Source organism: Pyxicephalus adspersus, chromosome 1 (genome assembly GCF_032062135.1).
Source record: "Pyxicephalus adspersus chromosome 1, UCB_Pads_2.0, whole genome shotgun sequence".
Taxonomy (NCBI): domain Eukaryota; kingdom Metazoa; phylum Chordata; class Amphibia; order Anura; family Pyxicephalidae; genus Pyxicephalus; species Pyxicephalus adspersus.
In genome coordinates, this window is record NC_092858.1 from 113,453,292 (window position 1) to 113,475,322 (window position 22,031).

The 22,031-nt window shown below is 37.3% G+C and overlaps 1 protein-coding gene across 1 annotated transcript in view; it reads left to right on the top strand.

The window, feature by feature from the left end:
- The window catches only part of ELAPOR1 (endosome-lysosome associated apoptosis and autophagy regulator 1), a 57,935-nt gene that overhangs the window by 13,874 nt on the left and 22,030 nt on the right, over window positions 1-22,031 (top strand). The window contains exons 2-13 of the mRNA XM_072424264.1: window positions 486-606; window positions 2,398-2,572; window positions 3,296-3,443; window positions 10,105-10,185; window positions 12,130-12,235; window positions 12,323-12,472; window positions 12,986-13,074; window positions 13,160-13,337; window positions 17,575-17,703; window positions 18,614-18,704; window positions 18,786-18,891; window positions 19,514-19,654. Coding sequence (XP_072280365.1) covers window positions 486-606; window positions 2,398-2,572; window positions 3,296-3,443; window positions 10,105-10,185; window positions 12,130-12,235; window positions 12,323-12,472; window positions 12,986-13,074; window positions 13,160-13,337; window positions 17,575-17,703; window positions 18,614-18,704; window positions 18,786-18,891; window positions 19,514-19,654 — 1,515 coding nt within the window. The remainder of the gene's footprint in view (window positions 1-485; window positions 607-2,397; window positions 2,573-3,295; window positions 3,444-10,104; window positions 10,186-12,129; window positions 12,236-12,322; window positions 12,473-12,985; window positions 13,075-13,159; window positions 13,338-17,574; window positions 17,704-18,613; window positions 18,705-18,785; window positions 18,892-19,513; window positions 19,655-22,031) is intronic.

Genomic DNA, 22,031 nt, shown 5'->3' on the forward strand with positions numbered 1-22,031 from the left:
AGATGACCACCTCCCTATGCTCTAAGCTAAAATTGTGTGTGTTCTGGCTTAGTTTGGTGCACATTGTGAAAATTAATATATTGCTGATTATTAATATTAATTATTTTTTAATTTCTTTCAGATGTTATGTCTAGGTGTTGGGGTCCTATTTTAAAGCCGTTCACTCCCATCTTTTAACTTTATCTGGGAAAAATGCTCATGCTGTCCCATAAATCTATTATAAGTAGCTGATATCAGGAATTTTGTCACAAAATAGTTACAAGATGGTACAAAACACCAGAGTTATCTTTTGGTCATTCCTCTTGTTACTGCCTTACTGCACTGCAAACTCTCATACCCTGGGCACTTATCTCCTCTGTTGTTATTATTATTATTGTTTCCCCTTTTCATGTTGTCTCTCCTGTTCTGCACTTTCCTATGTTTCTCATACTCCCTGCATATTCTCACTGGTCTATGTCATGATTTTTTTTTTTTTTACTTTGAAGTCGGAGTACCACTATGAATATACTGAATGTGACAGTAAAGGCACCAGATGGCGTGTGGCAGTGCCTCATATTCCAGGACTTTGTACAGGACTTCCAGATCCAGTTAAGGGAACAGAGTGCTGTAAGTATATTTCCAAATTGTTAAGTAGAAGGGCTTTATCACATCCATGTGATTTTATGTGGTTATGAAAAAGTGTTTAGTGATTATTTCTCAGTGGGCTTATTTTAGGAATACACTTGAAATATGTTCAGCAAGAACCTTTTAAATCTGGCATATTTTCCATGTCAACATAGTATAAATATAGAAGATCCCTATTTATGTAATGTATATATTTTGAATACTGATTTTTAAATGGTACCCCAGTCTGTCTTTGTACTAGCCTCCTGTAATCCCATCAATGCAGCAGTGCTCTAAGCAGAATGCAGCTATCCAACATGCAGTGTCCAAGGATTGAAAAAATAAAATAAAAATAAAAAAGTAAAAAAAAACTAGGCTTTTGCCTAGTGGTCACTTTCTGTTACTGCTCCCTAGCACCTAGCAGTTGCCTGTAAGTGCTGGGGATCAGTAACCTTTGTGGTTTTTTTTTTTTACCGCTGATGTGAACATGCCCTTAAAAAGGCCTTCAGTATGGTAACTATGTTACATACATAATGGGGCTGACTTATTTGCTCTCCAAGGCTGGAGAGTATATACTTTCATCAGTGAAGCTGGGTGATCTAGCAAACCTAGAATGGATTTCTTAGGTCATTTTGCTATTTGGCAGAAAATGTTTTCAACCCTGGACCAGGCCCATTCCAGGTTTGCTGGATCACCCAGCTTACTGATATGATAGTATCCTCTCCAGTCTTGGAGAGTTTTAATAATTTAGGCCCAATATAAGAACATCAAAACAATCTTTGTAACTAATCTATAGTAACAAAGTGCAACTTAAGGATACATATTAACGTGGAAGTTAAACCCTTCTGCACTTAGCTATCCACATTTCCTCACTGGGCACCTCCATCTTTCTTCCTTCTTCTACCCAGCAACCATCTTGGCTGTTCTGAGGTTGGCGCACACGCAAGGGAACCCGGGAATGCTGGGTTTCCCTGGCAACTAAAGCTGACGCTGCATTTACGCATCTTAACCTTTTCACATATTCTTGAGGCAATCAGACAAGTGTTATTGCAAAAAGGACATCGCCTCTCTTTTTCTGAAATACCTACCTGCCTGGTTCGGTAAAGTTCAAAATTGGAGTTTAGTTTCACTTACAAAGAATGGAAAGGCATAAAGGCAAAGCCAAAAAGAGAAGGAATTCGATGGTAAAAATCGAATAAGGTCCCATAAGGGGCCTAGGCTAATGACATCCAACGTTTCTATTTTTCTTAATTGTGGAATTCATTATCAAGTTCCCGCCTAAATCATTACACTAAAATAAGAACGGCTACATGAGACACGTGATATAGTTGGTGGTGCTCTTTTGGAATTTCTAATGTCTCTGCCAAAGTTCCAACACTTTTGTGTATGGCTAAATCTGTGCAGGAATCGGAGACTACAGAAAGTGGCTAGTGTGCTGGCCGTGTGTATAGACTTGTATTAGTAGCCTCTAAAAAAAAGGGGATGGGGATTTCTTTCTTCTCTCTATACCAGTTTCTAATAAAAAAAATTGTATAGTACAAAGCTCAACCACTATCATTATCTATTTGGAGGAATACTTACTGACACAATTTACTTATGTTTTTCTAACCAGCCACTGGGCTAATATTCAATAACCAAGATGAATAAAGAAATATTGGTACTTCTTGCTTTATTTATGGTGGGGCAGAGTTGTTGTTTTTTGTTTTTTTGTTTGTATGTATGTATGTATCTGTGTTTTTGTTTTTTTTGGTTTGTATTACTAACTATACATTCAGTTATTCCTTTATCACCTAGCTTTCTCTTGCTCTGCTGGTCAATACCTGGATATGGCATCACAGGAATGTACCCCTTGTGCAGTAGGAACATACTCACTAGGTACTGCTGTGCGTTTTGATGAGTGGGCAGAACTTCCACCTGGTTTCACAAGCATTTCCACCGATCTATATGGAGCAACTGGTAATTGCAATATGTAAGTATGATTATGAAATCAGAACATAATAGCCTTTTACCTTGTCCATATTTGTCATGCATGTTGTCCTATTTTTCTTTCCTGAACACAATCAACAGAAACCAATAGATTAGTTGGTGGATTCACAAGACCAGCAAGTATAAGTGTTTTTTATTGTTTAAGATGTTATTAAAAAGAAAGCAACACTCCCATGGTGGTGCGCCAGTACTGTGCTGTGTACACACTGTGTTCATCGTTCATATGACCGCACACATTTTAACATTCACATGTGTGCGCCAAAAGAAGGAAGTACGGTACTTTTTAATGTCTTGGTTGAATTTTTTTATTTTGGATTTTATTATCTTCTCTTTAAGCATTATCAGCTTCACAAATGTTTTTGCTTAACCTGCATAAACACATACTTTGTCTTTAGACTTGAAGAGTCCAAATTGTGACTTGGTTTCCTGGTTCCCCAAATTGCAATATTTCTAGCAGATCAGACCGCTATAAATGCCAATAATTAGGAAAAAAATGGTTAATTTTTGATTGACTGTATTCAAATCTTTCAGTTTCAAGTTCAATTGGACCATTACTTCTATAGGTTGCTTTTTGTACTTGGTAAATTGATGTTTTACAACACTCTTGTTAACTTTGTTTATTCTTGGCCAGATTCATGTCTTTTACAGATTGTTTCCCAGTTTACATGCTTATTTTTAACATTTGTCCCTTTTTTTTCCTTTTAAGGTCACATTGGGAAGCCCGTGGTGAATATGTGGCATCAAACTCTGATGAATGCTCTGCTACCTTAATGTATTCAATCAACCTTAAACAGGAGGGAACTCTCAGCTTTGAATATATATTTCAAGATGGTACTATTTCATTTGAGTTCTTTGTAAGTATGCATTCCATGCAATGATCAGGCACATGCAATATCATTTCTTTGAAAATCTATTATTATAAAGGACTTTGTGTGTTTGACAAAACTCTGTAGAAAAAAAGTTACACCATCAATACACCTAAATAAAAAAAAAAATAGGCAGGATTAATGACTAGATGTATTCTCGTCTGAAAAGCAAACAAAGCACCCTGCTCCGCTAAATACCTATATTGCCAAGTATAGGAAAAAGTGGCAAAGGTAAAATTTTAAACATTTTAGCAACTTTACTAAAAATGGTTGGGTGAGAATGTAAAATAAAGTGATGTATCTTATGCTAGGCTGACCTTGCAAACCTCTCCTTCCTATGAATATGGATTCATTGGAGTCTTCTTTTTTTTTTTTTACGAGCACCAGGAAAATAAGGACTATGTTTAGAATGAAAAGCTCTATAATACTGAAGAGGGAAGCCATCTGGGCCTGGTGCCTTTCCTGACTTAGAAGAATAAATGGCCTGTGTAGGTTCCTCCAATGTAATTGGAAATGGCCTGTGTACGTTCCTCCAATGTAATTGGAAATCAAAACTTTATTTGCATTTCTGGTGAAAGTTGAGGCATATCTGCAAATGCTAAATACAAGGAAATTGACTCACCAATCAGAGTGTAAAGGATTAGTAGACAGCAAATGTATTGGAAATGTCTTTGGCGAGGTAACCCGTACTGTCCAGTAAATTACATTTTAGGCATATATGAGTAGCCTTTTTGAAAAAGGCGCATGGCCTTAGCTATTCACAAACTCAAAGAAGTATGCCTGCATTTTAACAAAGCTCCTGTTGCCTTAACGAAACATAACTCACAAAGTGTTTTGCTACTGGAAGCTTGGATTCAATATCTTTAGGAACTAGAATGTTTATGAGACAATTCTAAAGTTTGTATTTCCCGTACAAGCAACTGGAATATAGTCTCACATTTTTATCTATTTATTTACTTGACTGATCATAATCCCTCATATGAAGAGTTATGAACTGCCCATACCACCGCAGTATGGACTTCTTAGGATGAGTTTCGTTCAAAAAAAATGTTAATTGTTTTTTGAAGTCTGGTAAAAACCACTGGGTCCTGTAAACTGTTCGTTAAACTGCTAGATTTTGTCTCTTCTTGGAGAAAGACAACCAGTAAGTGTAAGATAGATGGGAGAGTGATCAGAGAAAGTAACACTCCCTTTACCTGATTGAGAAACTATAAAAAAAAAAAATTCTTGTAAAGGATTTGTAGCCGACCTTGCACTCTTCTGCTGCCTGCACCAACTCTGCTTGGGGATTCCATACTCTGCTCTTTTCCTGGTCATGTGATTCTCTGTCAGCTGCTCTCTTGCCTCAGAGGACTGGAGTCTTCAGCAGATGCGCTCTACTTGTTCGTGGAGACATGAGCCCCTCCTGAACTGCCTTTTCTCCAGCACTCCCTCCGGTGGTAGGTCAGGATGCCTGCAGTTCATATGACTCCCTTTCATCACATGACATTCCCTATATAAGAATGTGAATGGCTACAGGAAGTTGCCTGAACAAGGAGTCCTTCTTAGCTTTGTTCCCAGGTTCCAGCTGTTCCTGTCTGTGTCTCATATTTAGGATTCTTTTGTGTATCGATTCTGTATGACCTTTGACTACTCCTGTTTGCTGCCTGCCTTGACCTCTGGCTTGCCTAACTACACTCCGGCCTCTCATTCCAGCACCACGCTTTATTATTTTATTTATATCTGTCAGCAGCCTGGCAATTGCCCACAGCTGAACATCCTCACCTCTAGAGGCTTCTAGAGAAGACAGGGTGGTTGTTTGCACTCTGTGCACGTCTCTGCCAACTGGGCTGGTGAAACAGAGGGTCCACCATTCGCCCTATGGCACCATGACACTTGTACTTATAAATAAAGTTCTTTTACTTTACAGGACAGAGAGAGTGAACACATCTTTCATGTAAGCTATTAGATATATCAAGGGTAACATTAAAGTCAGCCCCTAGCACTAGAATTCCCTCCGCAAACTTTAAGATACATGCTAATGTTTTTTTCCAAAAATTTACACTATTGTACTAAGGGTTGGACCTTTGCATCCCTTCAGAAAAAGCCATCATCATCTTTCCACTGATCCTTAAATTACCAGGTGACATATTTTGAAAACAAGATGAACACACGCCTAATTTAGTCAGACTGGGGTCCATGTTATAAATCAGTATAATGATCAGTCATTTTAGGAATTCTTGCCTAAAATGCATTTCTTGTAAAAATGCAACATGTACTTTCTGGGGATAGAGATCATGTAAAAGTGCAGTTCTTTTTACAGACTATTGTGACCTTTTGCCTTAACCCCCCTGGCAGTAATCCAGAGTGTGGCTCAGGGTTAAATTTCATTACAATAAGCGGTAACCCCAAGCCGCACTCGGGGTGGAATTGAGGGCTTACCTGGTCCCCACGAGCCCGCAGCATCCTCCAGTGATGCCAGCCCGGCAACTGTGTCCACTTAACAATGCCTGCCGTTAAGTGGACACTGTGACAAAAAATTAAAGTGACGGGCTATTTTGGGGTTGTGAATAGTGATAACTGAGCTGTTGGGACACGCTTGCCAAAAAACCCCATAAATAATACTCCAGCTTCATTTTTACATCATAATAATGAATTAACATTTGCCATACATTATTAAACTCAAGTAATAGTTAATCAAGAAAACCTTAAATAACCTTGTGTATATCAAGTGTATCATTAGCATGTGTAGCCAAAATATCCAAAATAAAATATAAAAATCCTATCCCCATAAACAACAGCTTATCATTAATAGTATATTATAATAAAACTACTTGGGGATATGTGACAATAAACAAGTCTAGGAAACGTGACTGCTGAAGTATATTGCTACAATTAGAACTCCAGCATTTATCAACACCCACTTAAATAAAATATAACAAGTATTTGTACATGGATAGTGCCAATAAGTTACTAAATATCAGTGATTACCATAAAGAAAAAAAAATAATATTAATCATCATAAATATCCTAAGTGTCCACGTGAATACCATATATACCATTAACATACAGCATATAAACCAATGTCTAAACTAAAATAAATAATCCTAGCACCATAAGCAACTACTTAACATCAATTTAATAGTATGCTAAAAAAAATTCCATTAGACTCCAATCCATCTAATAGCCTAAAGGGAAAAAAGAAAAACATAGTAACGTCAATCTAGATATCATCAGTGTTATCCACAAAGGTCTTTAAACAAATATATATACATTATCTCATAATTTAAGAAGCAAATACAATCAACCTGTGAGGCTAGAATAAGATCTAATATACACAAACTTCAAGTTCCCCACTTGATTATGGCTTCTAGTCTGTCTGTGGGCTCTTTGTATCCTACTAGGATGTGGTGGAATGGCCTCAGAACGTAGAAACTCAAATAGATCCTCCAGTTGTAAATGAGTTTGCAAAAAGAATTGAGAGAAATCCTTGCAGACAACTATACGATGTGGGTGCCCCCCAATATAGGTAGCGCTGTGGTTCTGAATGTAATCTAAATAATGAGCACATCGGATGTCACATTTTCAGGGTCTGCCTAGTAAAACCTAGAAGCAAATACATTTGCATACCGTCAAAATAAAACTGGCTTTTGAGCCATGCTTTTTGCATTATTTCTTCCTTATCAGAAAAAAATGTACTCTACAAAGACCAACTCTAGGTTATAAAGATTGTGATAAGGTAACCGTAAGTATATGTATGGTGGTATGTTGTTAAATGCTTTGTAGAGGCATTTTGCCAACCCTGGGTAAAATATATAGAAACGAAAAACAGAAAGAAGGGTTTTTTGGCAAACAATGTATTGTATTAATGATAACTTCTCATAATACAAAACAAATTACTGCTGATTCGCACAATTACGCACTATAATAGATGATTGTTGTCCAGTGCCTATATGGCCTATCTATCTTGAATCTCTGATTTTAATATAATTAGGAATCGACAGTAATAAGTTTTGTATTATGAGAAGTTATCATTAATACAATACATTGTTTGCCAAAAACCCCTTCTTTCTGTTGTTCTTTTCTATTAAAGATTGTGACCTAATGCCTGGGACCCAATAAGCTTTTTCTCTCACCAAAGCAGCTGTCCAAGGTTTATCCTGTAGCTTAATAAAAATAGCGGCAATGGTGGTTTTTAAATTAACTGAAGTAATTTCCTCTGGCAAACCTCTGATCCTAGTAATATTCCTGCATTTCCAATTTTCGAGATTTGTAAGACGTAGCATTACTTGTGAGAGACGCTGCTGAGTACTTTCTTGGGTATGTTCCAATCTTTGCAACTTAGTGTGTCCTCACACACAGCAACTCAATTTTCTATGAAGGTGTATATTACTGGTGTATTTCCTCCAATCCACTATTTAATTTGCCTACAATTCTAGTGGCTAAAGCATCCAAATCTGTTGTTGGTAGACAAAGAACCTAATGATGTCTGTAGATCAGGGCCTCAATGAATCGCTGCAGAGCTTGGCAAAGAAGATTGCTGCAAAAGATTCATTGTTACTCTGACATTTTTTTTTTTACAGTTAAAACATTTGAAAATTTAGTGGTTAAGGTAAAAATGTACACTTATAGCTTTTCCTGGAGGGTTTAATGCTAGGACAATCCCGTTGGATGCTCCAACAATAGTCAGCATCATATGTACATCCCATCTACCCTGATACCATCCTTCCATGACTTTCAGATCTTGGTGGAATCGTTCACCTTGCTCATCACTGACTGCACCAAGGTTTTCCGAGAAGTTAGAAAGATGGTTATGCAGAAAATGCACATTGATGCTCATATTGCAACCAAGCATTTTGTAGCTCCCAAAGCTTTCTGGACAATTTCTGTGTAATTATTTGCTCGTGTGTTTCCAAGAAGGTCCTTGACAATGGCTTTGAATGATAACCAAGCATTCTTTATGACTTCCGACATTGTCCTGATGAAATGTTCATCTTTGAAGCTTTGCCAACTCCTTCAGTTGGCAAAGCTTAAACAAACTGCTTCTTCAGACCCAGTTTCATGTGCAGAGGTGGGAATATAATATTCTACATGAGCCCCTTGTTGATAGAAAGAATGTTTGCAACAACTCAACTCAAACTCTCTTTATGTCTGCATATTTTTCACAAAGATAAACTGAATGGCTGATTGGGACTTAGCCAAATTTATTGCCATTGTGAAGGAGGACACCCTTTAAGCTCCGCTTTGAGCTATTGATGAATAGTTGCCATTCAGTTGAGTTAACGATTGGTATTACAGAAATGCAATTTCTCTGGTTCGAAAGTACGATACATTCATTTCTTTTTCAAGTAAGTTTTTCTCACGCAGTCTTGATGCTAGAAGTTAAAAAGCCTTCCTCGATAGTCCCAAATCACATGCCAAATCACTCAACTCATGCTGATCAAATCCCTTACGAACAGAGTCCTCTTCAATTTCAAACGCTTCATCATTGTTGTCACCTAGTTCATCACCATAATCATGTTCTTCAAGAGAGGGTAGTGTAACGAAAACCGGCACTGGGTGTTCATCTGAATGAGCCACTGGGCGTATAGCCGATGTAGAATAGGATACTCTGTTACATTTATTTATCTTACAAAAGTAACAGTCACTGAAATGATCGCCTGGCTCTCGACAAACTATAGGTATACCAAATGGCATCTTATCACGTGTTCCCTTTGTTCACATCCGTAAACCCTCGACACACAGTTTGCACACCTTATGAGGGTCCCTAGACTTATCTTGATCACCAAGTTTAACTTTGAAATATGCCAAATAGGTTTGCTCTACAAATGTGCTGATGTTCACCCTTTGACTGGGAATGGTAAAACTGCCACAGATATAACAAAATGAATCGGGGTTGTTTAGGCACTCAGGATGAGAAACAGCAGAGCCAGACATGTAAACAGATGCTAAAAAAATTGTCACCACTGAACCGTAGTAAAAAAAATAAAAACTGTGGCCACAGTTTGGAGAAGTAAGGTTTCTACCATTTTTATTGTAAAAGTTATTCCCTGTGCCAATATTAAGACTGCCATTAAGAAAAGAACCTGCAAACAGTTCTGGCTCAATTTTTAGAGTAGTGCCACTTGTGGTGCTGATTCTTTAACCACGACAGGGGAGGCTTCTTCTGCTCTGTCAAAATCTAAAAGTTGGATAATGCCTTTTAGTAGCTAAATAAATAGTAAATAGTAAGGTGTTTTTTTTTGTTTTGTTTTTTTTTTTAATTTAGCATGTTAACATGGCAGAGGTAAAGGTTTTTTTAAAACCTTTTAAATGTAGCATGAAATAAAATATTTAACCTCTGCAGGGCCTCCTGGACCCAAAAATGCCTTGCCTCTACTTTTGTTTTTAGTTTAGGATTGCTATAGTTAGAACCATGTGATATCACAGTAGCTGGCCTATGAGGAAATGGGTTACAAAATACATGATGCATTGGATTTGGAAAACATTGAAAGCGCATGACAAAACATGCACTCATGGTAGAACTCTATATTATCAAAAAATAGGGAAAGTAGGCAAAACAGCAATACTAAATGTAATATACACGTGACTCCACAATACCATTTTGTATGTGCATGTACAAGTTACTATTCTGTCAAAATATTTAGCAATTTTATTTTTTAATTTTAAGGTTCATAATGATCAGTGTCAACCCAGAGAAGAGGAATCCAGATGGATGAAGGCCACTGAGAATGGCTGGAATGTTCACCAAGTAAATCATCTAATTTGTTCTTCCTTTTCCCAAGTCTTATATGTTCTAGTTTGATTTGCACCTCAGGAAGTGTGACTCCCCACATTTTTTTTTCATTCACCCATTAGACTTGTGTTTTACAATTAAAATTATTAGATAAAAATATATTATGATGTGAAGTAAGAATTTAAACACAAATTTACCAAAAGAAAAATTAAGCATTTAGCCTCCCACTGGTAAATCCTCGGATACACAGACAAGGATCCTTAAAGTTTTTTTTTTTTTTATATATAATGGTAATAAATGGATATTTATTTAGACAAAAAAAGTTGTTACAACCTATGCAATACCAACATCAAATGGTTTCCCAAAAAGTGTCCTCAAAATTATTAACTTTAAAATCTATATAGTTTGGAGCTATATTTGGAACGCATATTGAACAGATTTGGGTCCCCACCCTTCTAGTAAATACTCCTACTTCTTATAATACGTTAAGAATACCATAAAGCCATATATGGCTAAAATTTAGATAGATGCAAAATTTTTCCAAAACATCACAAACTGCATTATACACTCAACAATTAATGAACCTTTGGCTCCACTGCAACCATAAAGATATATTTAACAATTGAGTTATTTAATAGCATTATGCCTTCTTTGCATCTGATGTATTTAAAATGAAGTATACACCCTTCCTTTTAACTTACCCCACAAGTTTACTGGATTTATGTTTGATGCCAAATCCCTTCACAGAACTGCTGCAACATTGTCCTCACAATCGTATGAATTAGTTTCTTTACGTATAAACCCATTCATACTTACTGCTTTATGGGATACTACTGATTTGACAGTGGAGGGTTACAGAAAGGGTTATTTTGATAAGGAAATAGAGGTCAAGACAAATGATTTAATAGAAGGAAGTGGTTCTGAAGAGGGGCAAAAATATAGCTTGTGCACTGAAGAGTCAGGAGAGGACAAGACAAGCAGCAACATAGGTAAAGGGTGCTAGGAAAGTGAATGGTTTTGTACTGGCACTGAGAACTGGTTATGGATATGATCACATCACCTGAGTGTACGTACTTGGTTTCTGAAGTGACTATGAGCTTACAGTAAGAGAAATTGTTGTTGATTCATTGCTAATACTCAGGAAGCTTGCTGCAAACATGTATCTATATTATTCAATACAGGTTATACATAATATACAATATACCTAACAGTACATTTTAAAGCACACATTGCTTTATTGAACAGTATTGTAGTAACCATTTTAGCTTGTACAAGCTGTTTTGTTTGTGTTTGAACACATGCTATCAAGTTTATTTTGTAAGTATCTTTCAAGTGACCCTTAGCTCACATCTGTTTTATATTTCATTTTAATGTTTTTGAAGGGTGAAAAGAGACCTCAATTGACTTTACTCAATTGAATTTGCATTTCATGTACGGATTCCTTTCAGACCTTAAATTAATTTCATCTTCAGTTTTAGGTAGTATAGAAAAAGGCTAGAGCCTCTGTCATGCTTTCATTGTCTGCATTCCAGTTTCAGAGATTTTACCTCGCTTCTCATGATAGTGGCACATAGGATGTTAATGTAATGGAAGTCAGGGGAAATCGCAGCTAAACTTGACTTTCTAAATCTGTTTAGCTACCACAAAATGTTAATGATTAGTTTGTGTTGCCAAGGGATTTCCATTTCCTTCTTTTCTAAGTGACCTTGGAAGGTAAATGGGCACTTTACTTTACAGCAAACAATAAAGAAAAACAAAAACTACAAAACAGTGATACTTACTCAAAGTATACATGGTTTGTGTGATGTTAAAAGAAATTCCCTCTAATTGTGCTTTACACAACAAACTATTCAATAGAACTCCATTAAACACATACGCTAAAGGAAGTAAGAATGCATATATATGCTGTTCAGACAGTATTTTGGATTTTCTAATTACAATAATGATTTGTGTCTTTAGGTACAGCTTACTAAAGGAACAAATGTACTGTACTGGAAAACAACAGCCTTTTACATTGGAGGGTTGGCTCCTAAACCAGTGTTATTGAGAAACATATTAATTTCAGGTACTTTAGGCTTGTATTACCTTTTATAGAGGTGTGTATAGTTGGGTGGTATAAAAAAAAAACAAAAAACATTGTTATCTTTCACAGGGGCTGCATATACATCAGAATGTTTCCCATGCAAGCCGGGAACATTTGCACCCACAAAGGGAGCATCATTCTGTCAGATCTGCCCAAGAAACACTTACTCAACTCGTGGGGCCAACTACTGTGTTGAGTGTGAAGCTGATAAGTACTCTGGTAAGTGAGCGTTAAAAATGAAATACAATAATGTATATTTTTCAATATGTATATTCTTCTATATCTATACTAAATTAATTTTATTGGGTTAAAAGGGTGGTATCATTATTTACAATTTGTGTTATATTTTTAGTATACCCAATTTAAACAAAAACATAACATTTTCATCAGAACTGTAAATTAAAATAAAAAAGCTAAAGTGTGCAGAGGAAAGATTATCATTTGGGGCAGTAGATAATATTTATTTAGCGATTAGATAAGATATTTAAAAAAAAATAAAAACATTTAAAAAAGTGAGGTACGTAGTATTTTCAACAATTTAAAAAAATCATAATATATAATTTTAAAATTGTATTTTTTTTTTTTACTTACTTTATATGCATCTGGTGTTTAAAAACAATTGTTTTTAAGTGCTGATTTTTTTGCTTACTCCCTGGTATTTATATTTTCATGGCTGATAAAAGTAAAAAAGCTTGTTTGAAAAAAATAAAGTATGTAATATTTTGTTTCCAGTTCCTGGATCTGGCTCTTGCCTTTCTCGTCCACCCTGCACAGAGAAGGATTATTTCTATACACACACCCCATGTGATGACAACGGAGAGGTAAATTAATGAGTGTTACTTTCAGTTACTACAAAATTTATCAAACTGGGGAAACTATTAACAAGTATTTTCTTTTTGCTTGTAGACACAACTGATGTATAAATGGATTGAGCCTAAGATCTGTAGCAACAGTGTGGAAGGAGCTAAACAACTGCCAGAATCCGGTGTTAAGAAAAAATGTCCACCCTGCAATCCAGGATTTTTTGCAACAAATACAAGTACTTGTGAACCTTGCCCCAAAGATGCTTTTTCAAATGGGACCAGTAAGTAATGGATACTAATTTAAACAAATAAGAAAAGTAAATTGTTTTTTAAGTGACCTTGTAAGTCCAGATGGTTTTAGTTGTGAAACAAATTAGCATAGGCACTTTGAAAACAAAATCTTGTTATTAAAGAAGCAAAAAACCTAAAATGTTTGTTTGGCTGCTTTTTAAAAAATCTGTATGTACGGATTAGGAGCAGGAAGGTAAGGTAATCTCAGGACACTATATATATATATATATATATATATATATATATTTATATAAATATAAGTATATTTTTTTTTATAAGTATATATTTTTTTTTTTTTTTAAAGAGGTGAAGTGAATGGGTATTCGTATCAACAATGGTGTCAATCGTGCTTGCTAGAGATGAGTGGTTTGATGGGGGTGATTTTACCTGAGTACTATTGCGCCTGGAGAATAATAGAAAACTAACTTTTTTGATGTTATGGGAGGGGGGGCATGGATGGGGCAATCACCTTTTAAAACTCTAGTAAGTTACCAGGTAGATTGGGTAAAGCATTGGTAAAGTTGGGTCCTCCGGTTTCTTTGGAGTAAAAGGCCTCAACCCATTACGTACCACAGGAGTAGCTGATACCGTCTCCACCCAACATACTGGACATAACAGCATGGTGTCCTAGGGAATTATGCCAATCTGTGGGCGAGAGGGAATGGGTGATTGTGGAGCTATAGTTGCATTACTGGAAGAGGGCAAACAGGTTTGTGCAGTTTTTGGGTGTTCTAGTTGTATTTTAGAGAGAGAGTAAGGTTTGTGTGTTTTTGGATTATGCAGTGCTTGTACCGAGTTTAAACCTGTGTCTGCATAGGCTCTGAAGACAAGGAGGTGAGTCAGGAGCGAAATCAGAGTTCCCCCATAATGGGGGGGGGGGGGAAGGTGTGGGCATTAAGGAGTGCCCTACTACAAAGGGTATCCCAAAGATGCCATTGCGAAGAAAGCAGATGATTTTGCCTGGGGAGTCAGGTAAGAGTTCCTTGTGGAGGTGTAGTATAAAGATAGGATGTAGAGGGAAGCTAAATACAAGCAAACTCCATGTTTAAGTTACCATATAAGACGCACCCAATTTTAAAGGAGGAAAATCTAGAAAAAAAACATTCTGAAAGATTATTCCCCTTCTGATCACCCTGTGCCAATTTAAATTCCCCTTCTGATCACCCTGTGCCAATTTAAATTCCCCTTCTGATCACTCTGTGCCAATTTAAATTCCCCTTCTGATCACCTGATCACCCTGTGCCAATTCAACCCCTGCTGATCATCCCTTCCCACTTACCGGTACGTTTCTCTCCGCCGGCTTGCTTCCGGGATCGCGGGGGCACGCTTGCTCTCCCAGCTTGCTTCTGGGATCGCGTGTGCAGGCTTCTCCTCGCTGGGTCTGCAGGAAGGAGGAGACACGCGCTGCAGCCAGGAGGAGAGGAGAGAAGACGAGAAGCACGCAGGATCGCGGTATCGGGTAAGTATGTTACCGGTTTTAATTATTTTTTAAACCTGTATTCGCCCTATAGGACCGTATAGGACTTCCCCAAAACTTCCCCAGTTTTGGGGAAGAAAAAGTGCATCTTATACGCCGAAAAATACGGTAGTATAGAAGGAGGTGCCATAAAGCCAGTCATTGAGAATGTGTAAAAGTGCTGCTTTGTTGTAAAGCATAATATTAGGCAAGGTAAGGGCTCCATTGGACACCGGTTGGTGGATGATAGAACAACAGATTCTGGAATGTTTACTACCCCAAATATAGTGTCTAAATAAGTCCTAAATGTTCTGAGTTTTTTTGGGTGTGATGAAAACAGGGAGCGCTTCGGGGAGAAATAGCAGTCTGGGGAATAATACCATTTTTTTAGGGCTATAAAGGAAAGGGGGAGTGAGGACCAAAACTTAAAGAAGTCTTTCATACTAGGTAGGGTAGGGCTGGGGAAAAAATAATTTTTTAAAGATAGGTTGGATTTTTGGTGATCTGTACCCCAAGGTATCTGAAATTTGATTTGGTCCGTTGGAATCCTGTCAGAGGGAGGAAACAGGAAAAAAGATTTATATTGACGGGAAGTGAGGATTTGGGGTTTGAAATGAAAAAGAGGACATTGTCTGCGAAAGCCGTAAGTTTGATTTCCGTGCTACCAAAAGTTTATTCCTGTGAAATGTGGGTTGGAGGTGACAAGATGTAGGAGAAGGTCTAGAACAAGATTAAAAAAGAGGAGGGGACCTCCTTGACGGGTGCCTCCTTGCATCTGTAAGGGCTGAGATAACTGATTGTTGACTATTAGTGAGGTAATAAGGTTTGTATAGAGAAAAGTGGGGTCAGAATTTGCGGTGCACTAATAGAGCATGAAAATAGGGTCATGTCAAAAGCTTTTTCGGTGACAAGGCTTAATAATATGTGATTTTTTTGTTATGAGGGAGGAAGGTGGCTGCAATTGCTGTTCTAATTCCTTTGGATATGTGTCAGTTACGGGCGAAACCCAGTTGTTGGTCTGTGAGGTGGGAGGGGAGGATGGGATTAAGACAGATAGCCATGATTCTTGCCAAGATTTTGTAATCTGTGTTCAATAAAGCAGTTGGCCTGTAGGAACAGGGCAACTCGGGGTCTTTTTGCGTTGGTTTAGGAATGAGGGATGTGTGGGCCTCGTTGAAGGAGGAGAAAGGAAGTTGGTTGAGAAGGATGGGATTAAAGATTTCTTTTAGCAAGGGTGAGGGATAGGGTTCTAAGGGCTTGTACATTTATGCTGGTAAACCATCTGAACCTGGAGCCTTTCACATAGGGAGTGTGCAGATGACTGACTCAATTGGGGCATTAAGAACTTCTTGTTGGGAGGTGGATAGAGGGGGTAATTTAGCTTCCAGTGGTAGTGAGTTTAACTCCTGACGATTCAAGGGTTAGGTCGAATAAACCATGGAAAAATGTTGTGTGATGTCTGGATTCCTGTACTGTGTAGTGTGTGTGTATTGTTCTTTTGTGTCCATTGGGTGTAGCCAGTTTTGCCAACAGTGTTCCTGTTTGGTTGCCCCAGTGGTAGTATTCGTATGTAATGTGCCGCGCCCAGCGTTGGGCAAAAATGTGCAGATGGTTGTTCAGAATCATAGCTGCCTGAAGCCAGACACGCCGGGAATCTTCAATAAAGGATTGTTGGTGCTAATGGTGGGGGTATGGCCCAGAAGAGGCAATTAGGCATTTACAGATTTAATTTGAAGTGTTTGAAACCTTATTAAATGACACTTAATTTGCAAAAAGCATGTCATATCATTCCAGCTGCCATTTCTTTTAATAAGTTATTTGTTCTTGCTTAATTCATTTTTACTTCTCATTGCTGCACTTGTAGTCACCTTTCAGTTACTTCTGGTCTACATTCATGCACTTGCAATGGTTGTATGACGGTAGTATGCAGGTAAACAGTTGGGTTACCAAGGTAGAGTAAGAGTATCAAGCATTATTTTAAGAAAAGCTGCAAATGTAAAATTATAGTGAATATTTGAGAATATAATGCCATTTAAATGTATTTACAATATATAGTAACTTGATTTTTATTTACTTAAAAAAATTTGCTTTCAATTTTTGGAGTTTTTGTTTTTTTTTTTTTGGGGGGGGGGGGGGCTACTTTTATCTCCTGCTGTGTCGTAAAGTGGTGTTAAAGTGTACCTAAACTCAGAATTTTCTGTCAGTACTGTCAAACAATTTTTTTGAGAGTGAAGCTGGGAAGTCACTTACATTCTTATGCTTCTGGAAGGCCTGTATTATCCGCACAAGCAACAAATCAAAGCCAGATTGCAGTCCCATGGTCATAAGGGTGGTTACAGAAAAACATAAGATTACAGAGACAGAAATTTCGAGGGAATAAATAAGGCAGATCCCTCAAACCCAGGAAAGACCCCCCACAGTATAACTGCTAATAGGTATTGCTGCCCTACATTTTTCACATTTGATAGAGATTTAATAGCTAAATAATTAAGGAAAACCTAATTTTATTTAAATTTCTGATTAGTGTTTTGCAACAAATTCTTTGTTTGTTGAAACATATTATTATTTCTTTATAATGTGGAAAATCTAAACTGCATTGGGTGAGCTGACTTTTCTGAGGAAATTTGAGTACAGCATTCTTTATGTATAACAACGTGTGTGATATATATTTTAAAAATTGATAAAAAGCTTCATAATTTCTTTAGCTTACATCAACATAAATGTCTGCCTTCCTTTTTTGCCCTACTTTATTTTGTACTTCTTTTTCATAGCTTGCAAACCGTGTCCAGCTGGTACAGAAGCTTTTCTTGGATATGAGTACAAATGGTGGAATACCTTACCTGAAAACATGCAAAGTTTAGTCATGAGTGGGCTTACCTTTGAATATCAAAATGAGTCCGGTAAGAAAAGCTTCAAATGCCTGGAAAGTCTGTTTATTTATTTTAAATATGGTGTGAATGTAAAAATATTGCATAGCCTTTTCTGTTTATGGAACATATAGAATGAGGTTAGCTAGAACTACTTAGTGGCTTCATTAAAAACAAAAAAAAAAACATTTCATAGATGTACATTGAAACATCCGTCTCTGGCAATAATGCCCTAAAACTACATATACGAGTGGCCGTGCACATCTTGGATAAAAATCTGACATATGTACAGTGGTCCCCCAATATCGTTCATCAATCTACTAGGGTCAATCAGGAACTACTATAGGAAAGCACAGTGGGGTCACCCGCTCTCTTGTGTCCTTTTTAGAATAGAATGGCACGGTGTGTACAGTGCTCATTTGTTCTCCGGTCACAGGAAACAATCATGAAAGATTGTTTCCAACAACAGTGATCGGACATTTAGCAAACACCTGTTTGGGGTTTTACTATTACTTTGCAGTGCACACAGTGGTACTTCTCTGAATGAAATGCTTTGGTTGGCTGGCATGAACACAATACATTTCCTATAGCCTTTAAAAATAAAAAATAAAAAAAGAATACTCACAAGTACTTTCTTATTCTGAGGTATTGTCGGAGCAAGGCCTGAGATGCTTATGGTGTGTGGGGCCAGTAGAGTTTTCTCTAGCCGGACTGTGTATGTAAAATATTGTCGGTAGATAGGAATTTTCCTGAACAGACTTTGTAAACTATTTCTGCAATAAAAGCATTGTATCTGTCTGCCAGTAATGTCTTTTGAATATATGGGTTGCTCATGCACAGATCCATGTACACTTTTAGCATTTTTGGTGGCAGATTTAAATAATAACTACCTTGCACATATTTGGGGCTTTATTTTTTTTTATTTTAATTTTCTGTTTTACAGGATGGGAAGCTGCTGGAGATTATATTTATACTTCTGCTTCATCATCCGATAATGATTACATGGTACTTAGATTGAACATACCTGGCTTCAGGTAACATTGCTTGCAACTTGTGAACACAGCAGCTTAATTTTTTAAATGTTTCAATGTCTAATTGCTTTCCCTTTTGCACAGCCCTCCTCGCAGAGTAGAAGAGGACAGTGAAAGTAATGAGGTGGCCCATATTACATTTGTGTTTGATATTAAATGTACTGTCAGATGCCAGTTCTTTTTTATGATGGTAAGTCTTAGAGTGTGTGTTTAGTAAAAAAAAATCAAATAAATTAGCTGAAAGGGATATGATTTTAGGTCAATATTATTTACTTTTTACATTTTTGTTTTCACTATTTGTATATGTTTCTTTACTATTTGAAACTTTGATTTATTTATTTCATTTGTTTGTACAGAATTTTTGTTTCACAAGGAAACATTTAATACATGATGTGCCCATAACACAGAATCCATAGAGCAGTATTCCTTTTCCTTTACAGATACATTTTTGTTTGAGAAGGGGTTGACAGGATACCCACTTTTTTTCACAAAAGGTAGGGGAGAAATGTAGGGCATACTATGTGCAATATCAGGATAATCCAACACAAATAGGAGTATATTCATTGTTAAAAGAGGCATTTATAGAAAGGTGTGAAGTGAATTCTGGGGTGGGGATCTCCTCTTGGCAAGCTACACTGCCTTGTGCCACTCTTCCCAACAACTGGTTTGATCACTGCCACCTCAGTGTAGACGCTCATATTGGAGTGTTATATAAAAATATCTTTCAAAAAGAAAAAGGATTCAAAGGATAGCCTATGTATTAATATATATTATTTTTATATATTCATGTTCCTTTTCTGTGTGATTTTCAGTCTATAAATGGAGAAATGAGCTCATTGGTAGAAAGCTGGACAGGTTCTAGAGAAAAACAGTCATATTCATATCGTGTGGAAAAAAATGCTAATACCACTTTTACATGGGCATTTCAGAGAACAACTGATCATTCAGATGGGGTATGTAATCTCTTTTTGTATATTAGGCTGTTCTGTTACTACATTATACTAAATTTGTTACTACTTATACACAAAATACTGTGGACTGTAAATCGGTTGTCCAATTTATTAACTTTATTTACATTTGAGTTTATCTCAAAAAAAAAAAAAAAACATAGTTAGCCTTACCAACTAATTGGTAGGCACCTTCATAGGCATGTGTGACAGCTTTGATCCTCTCTGGGCACCCCACAAGATAGTATATTCTGACAGGTTTCATGATGGATACAGTGGTTCTACCCTCAATAGCTTTTGCATACTACTACTATGATGGACTTCTGCACTAACCAAAAAGACAACTGAGGTCTAAGTGAAGGCGCACAAAAGCAATTACTTTTGTAAGTGCACTACAATGCATTACTGTGCTCAGGTGCCAAAAAGAGTGCCAAGATGCTAGTACAAAGAAGCTCTTTGTATTCAGCATAGCTAAAGCTCTATCCCTTTTCTTTTTCCTCATAGGTCCATTTCCATTGAGCTATATTGTCTAAAGACCGCTAGTAAACTCCAGCAGTCTGCTGTAACTTGAATGCTATTTCATCATCTGCTTTTTCTTAAATCCCGTATGTAAGGGTAGGCTCTTGTTATAATGTGTTGGGCCACATTGTTGAAGATTCAATGTGGCAGTATGAGCAGAAGAGTTGCTTCAAAGAATAAACCCTGAACAGTATGCCTGGTAGAAAAAAAAAATAGCACCTACGTTATTCCTCTCCTCTTAGAACAAGGAGTAATGTGAAGTTTCTACAAATTTTAAAAGTTACAGGAAACAAAGAATAGAAGTTATTACTGAATTAAACGGATATCACTACTAAAAGGGATCATTATTGTTAGGTGTAGTTATCCACCTACTGTAAAAAATGACAAATCTGGTTTGTCAATTTGCACACCCTACAGATTGCATATTGGTTCAGGCTGTCTGAATTCAGTCCTTAAAGGTCACATAGACTCTAAAATTTCATTGTTAACCACACCATACTATATTTTCTGCTGTTCGGAAAATACAGATTTGCGCTAGTTCTTTTTGAACAGCTGGGAGATCAGTAAATGGGATCGACACCATAGTAGGGGCAATTATAAAAGTGCAAGTGCATTTATCAAAATATGTATATACAGTATTGTTCACATTAAAGACATTGAGCCTGATTCCTAATGCCCTCCAAGACTGGGTAAGATACTTTATTTGGTGAACCTGGGTAATCCAGCAAACCTGGAATGGCTTATCTAAAAGCCTTTTGCTATTTTTGCAATCCTGGAATGAATCTTGTCTAAATCATTTGCTAACAAATTGCAAATGGCTTTTAAGAAATCCATTTTATTTTTGATGGATCACTCAGGTTTAGGCTGATGAAACTGTATCTTCTCCAGTCTTAAGAGCTTTAGTAAATCGGGCCTATTAAAAATTTAGCGGCGAGTGTGAATGCGTGGTGCTAACAAATGCATCCTAGCATAGCTCCGCTCCCAGGGTTGAAATCCAAGTGGTAATCACTGGCATCCAAGCCCACTCCCCTTTACTAAGGGCACAGGGTTACAGTTTTCCTGCTCCCCTCTCCAGGAATAGCTTCATCGGCGCCGACTCGGTAAACCAGGTATAAAGAAAGCTCTCACTAGGGCTGCTACAGCAGCCAAGATGGCAGCCGCAGACCACTCTGCTCCAGCACCCTCACTCTCACAGGATCTGCAGACCACTCCAGCAGCATTCCAATTCCCTTCACATTCTGCATCCCAGCTTTGCTCAACAATCACAGACCAGGCTACACTTTTGAATGCCTTTCAGGTTATGCTATAAAGAGCTTGGGCACAACTTCCAAGCAAAGAACTGACCAGCTGACCAAGGAAATTAGGGAGCTGGGTCACCGAACAGCTCAATTAGGATAGACAATAAACGATGTAATCACAGTTTTAGAGGGGAATGAGGAGAAAATTGAAGCTTAAAAAACAGAAATGCATTCTCTGCCTTACCAGTTAGAAGATGTGGAGAATAGAGCCAGGTGCTCAAATTTGCAGATCAGGGCTATCTCTGAACCCATTATTGATTTACAAGTTACCATCACGGCCCTCTTTCAAGAGCTGGTACCAAACATCCCCTTATAGCGCCTAGAATTTGACAGAATTCATGGAGTCTTGACCAAGTGCACCACTGATGGCCCACCCAGGGACATTGTTGTGAAGCTCCACTGTTTTCGTACTAAAGAAACTTTGCTCAGAGCAGCCAGAGAAGCTGAGCCCTTAACGTTTCAGGGCCATGACTACCAACACACTGACCTGGTGCTTTCCACGATTTGCAAATGGCAGAAAATAAAATCTGTGGTCTGTTTTGTAAGCTCAGCAAATTTGCTAAAGA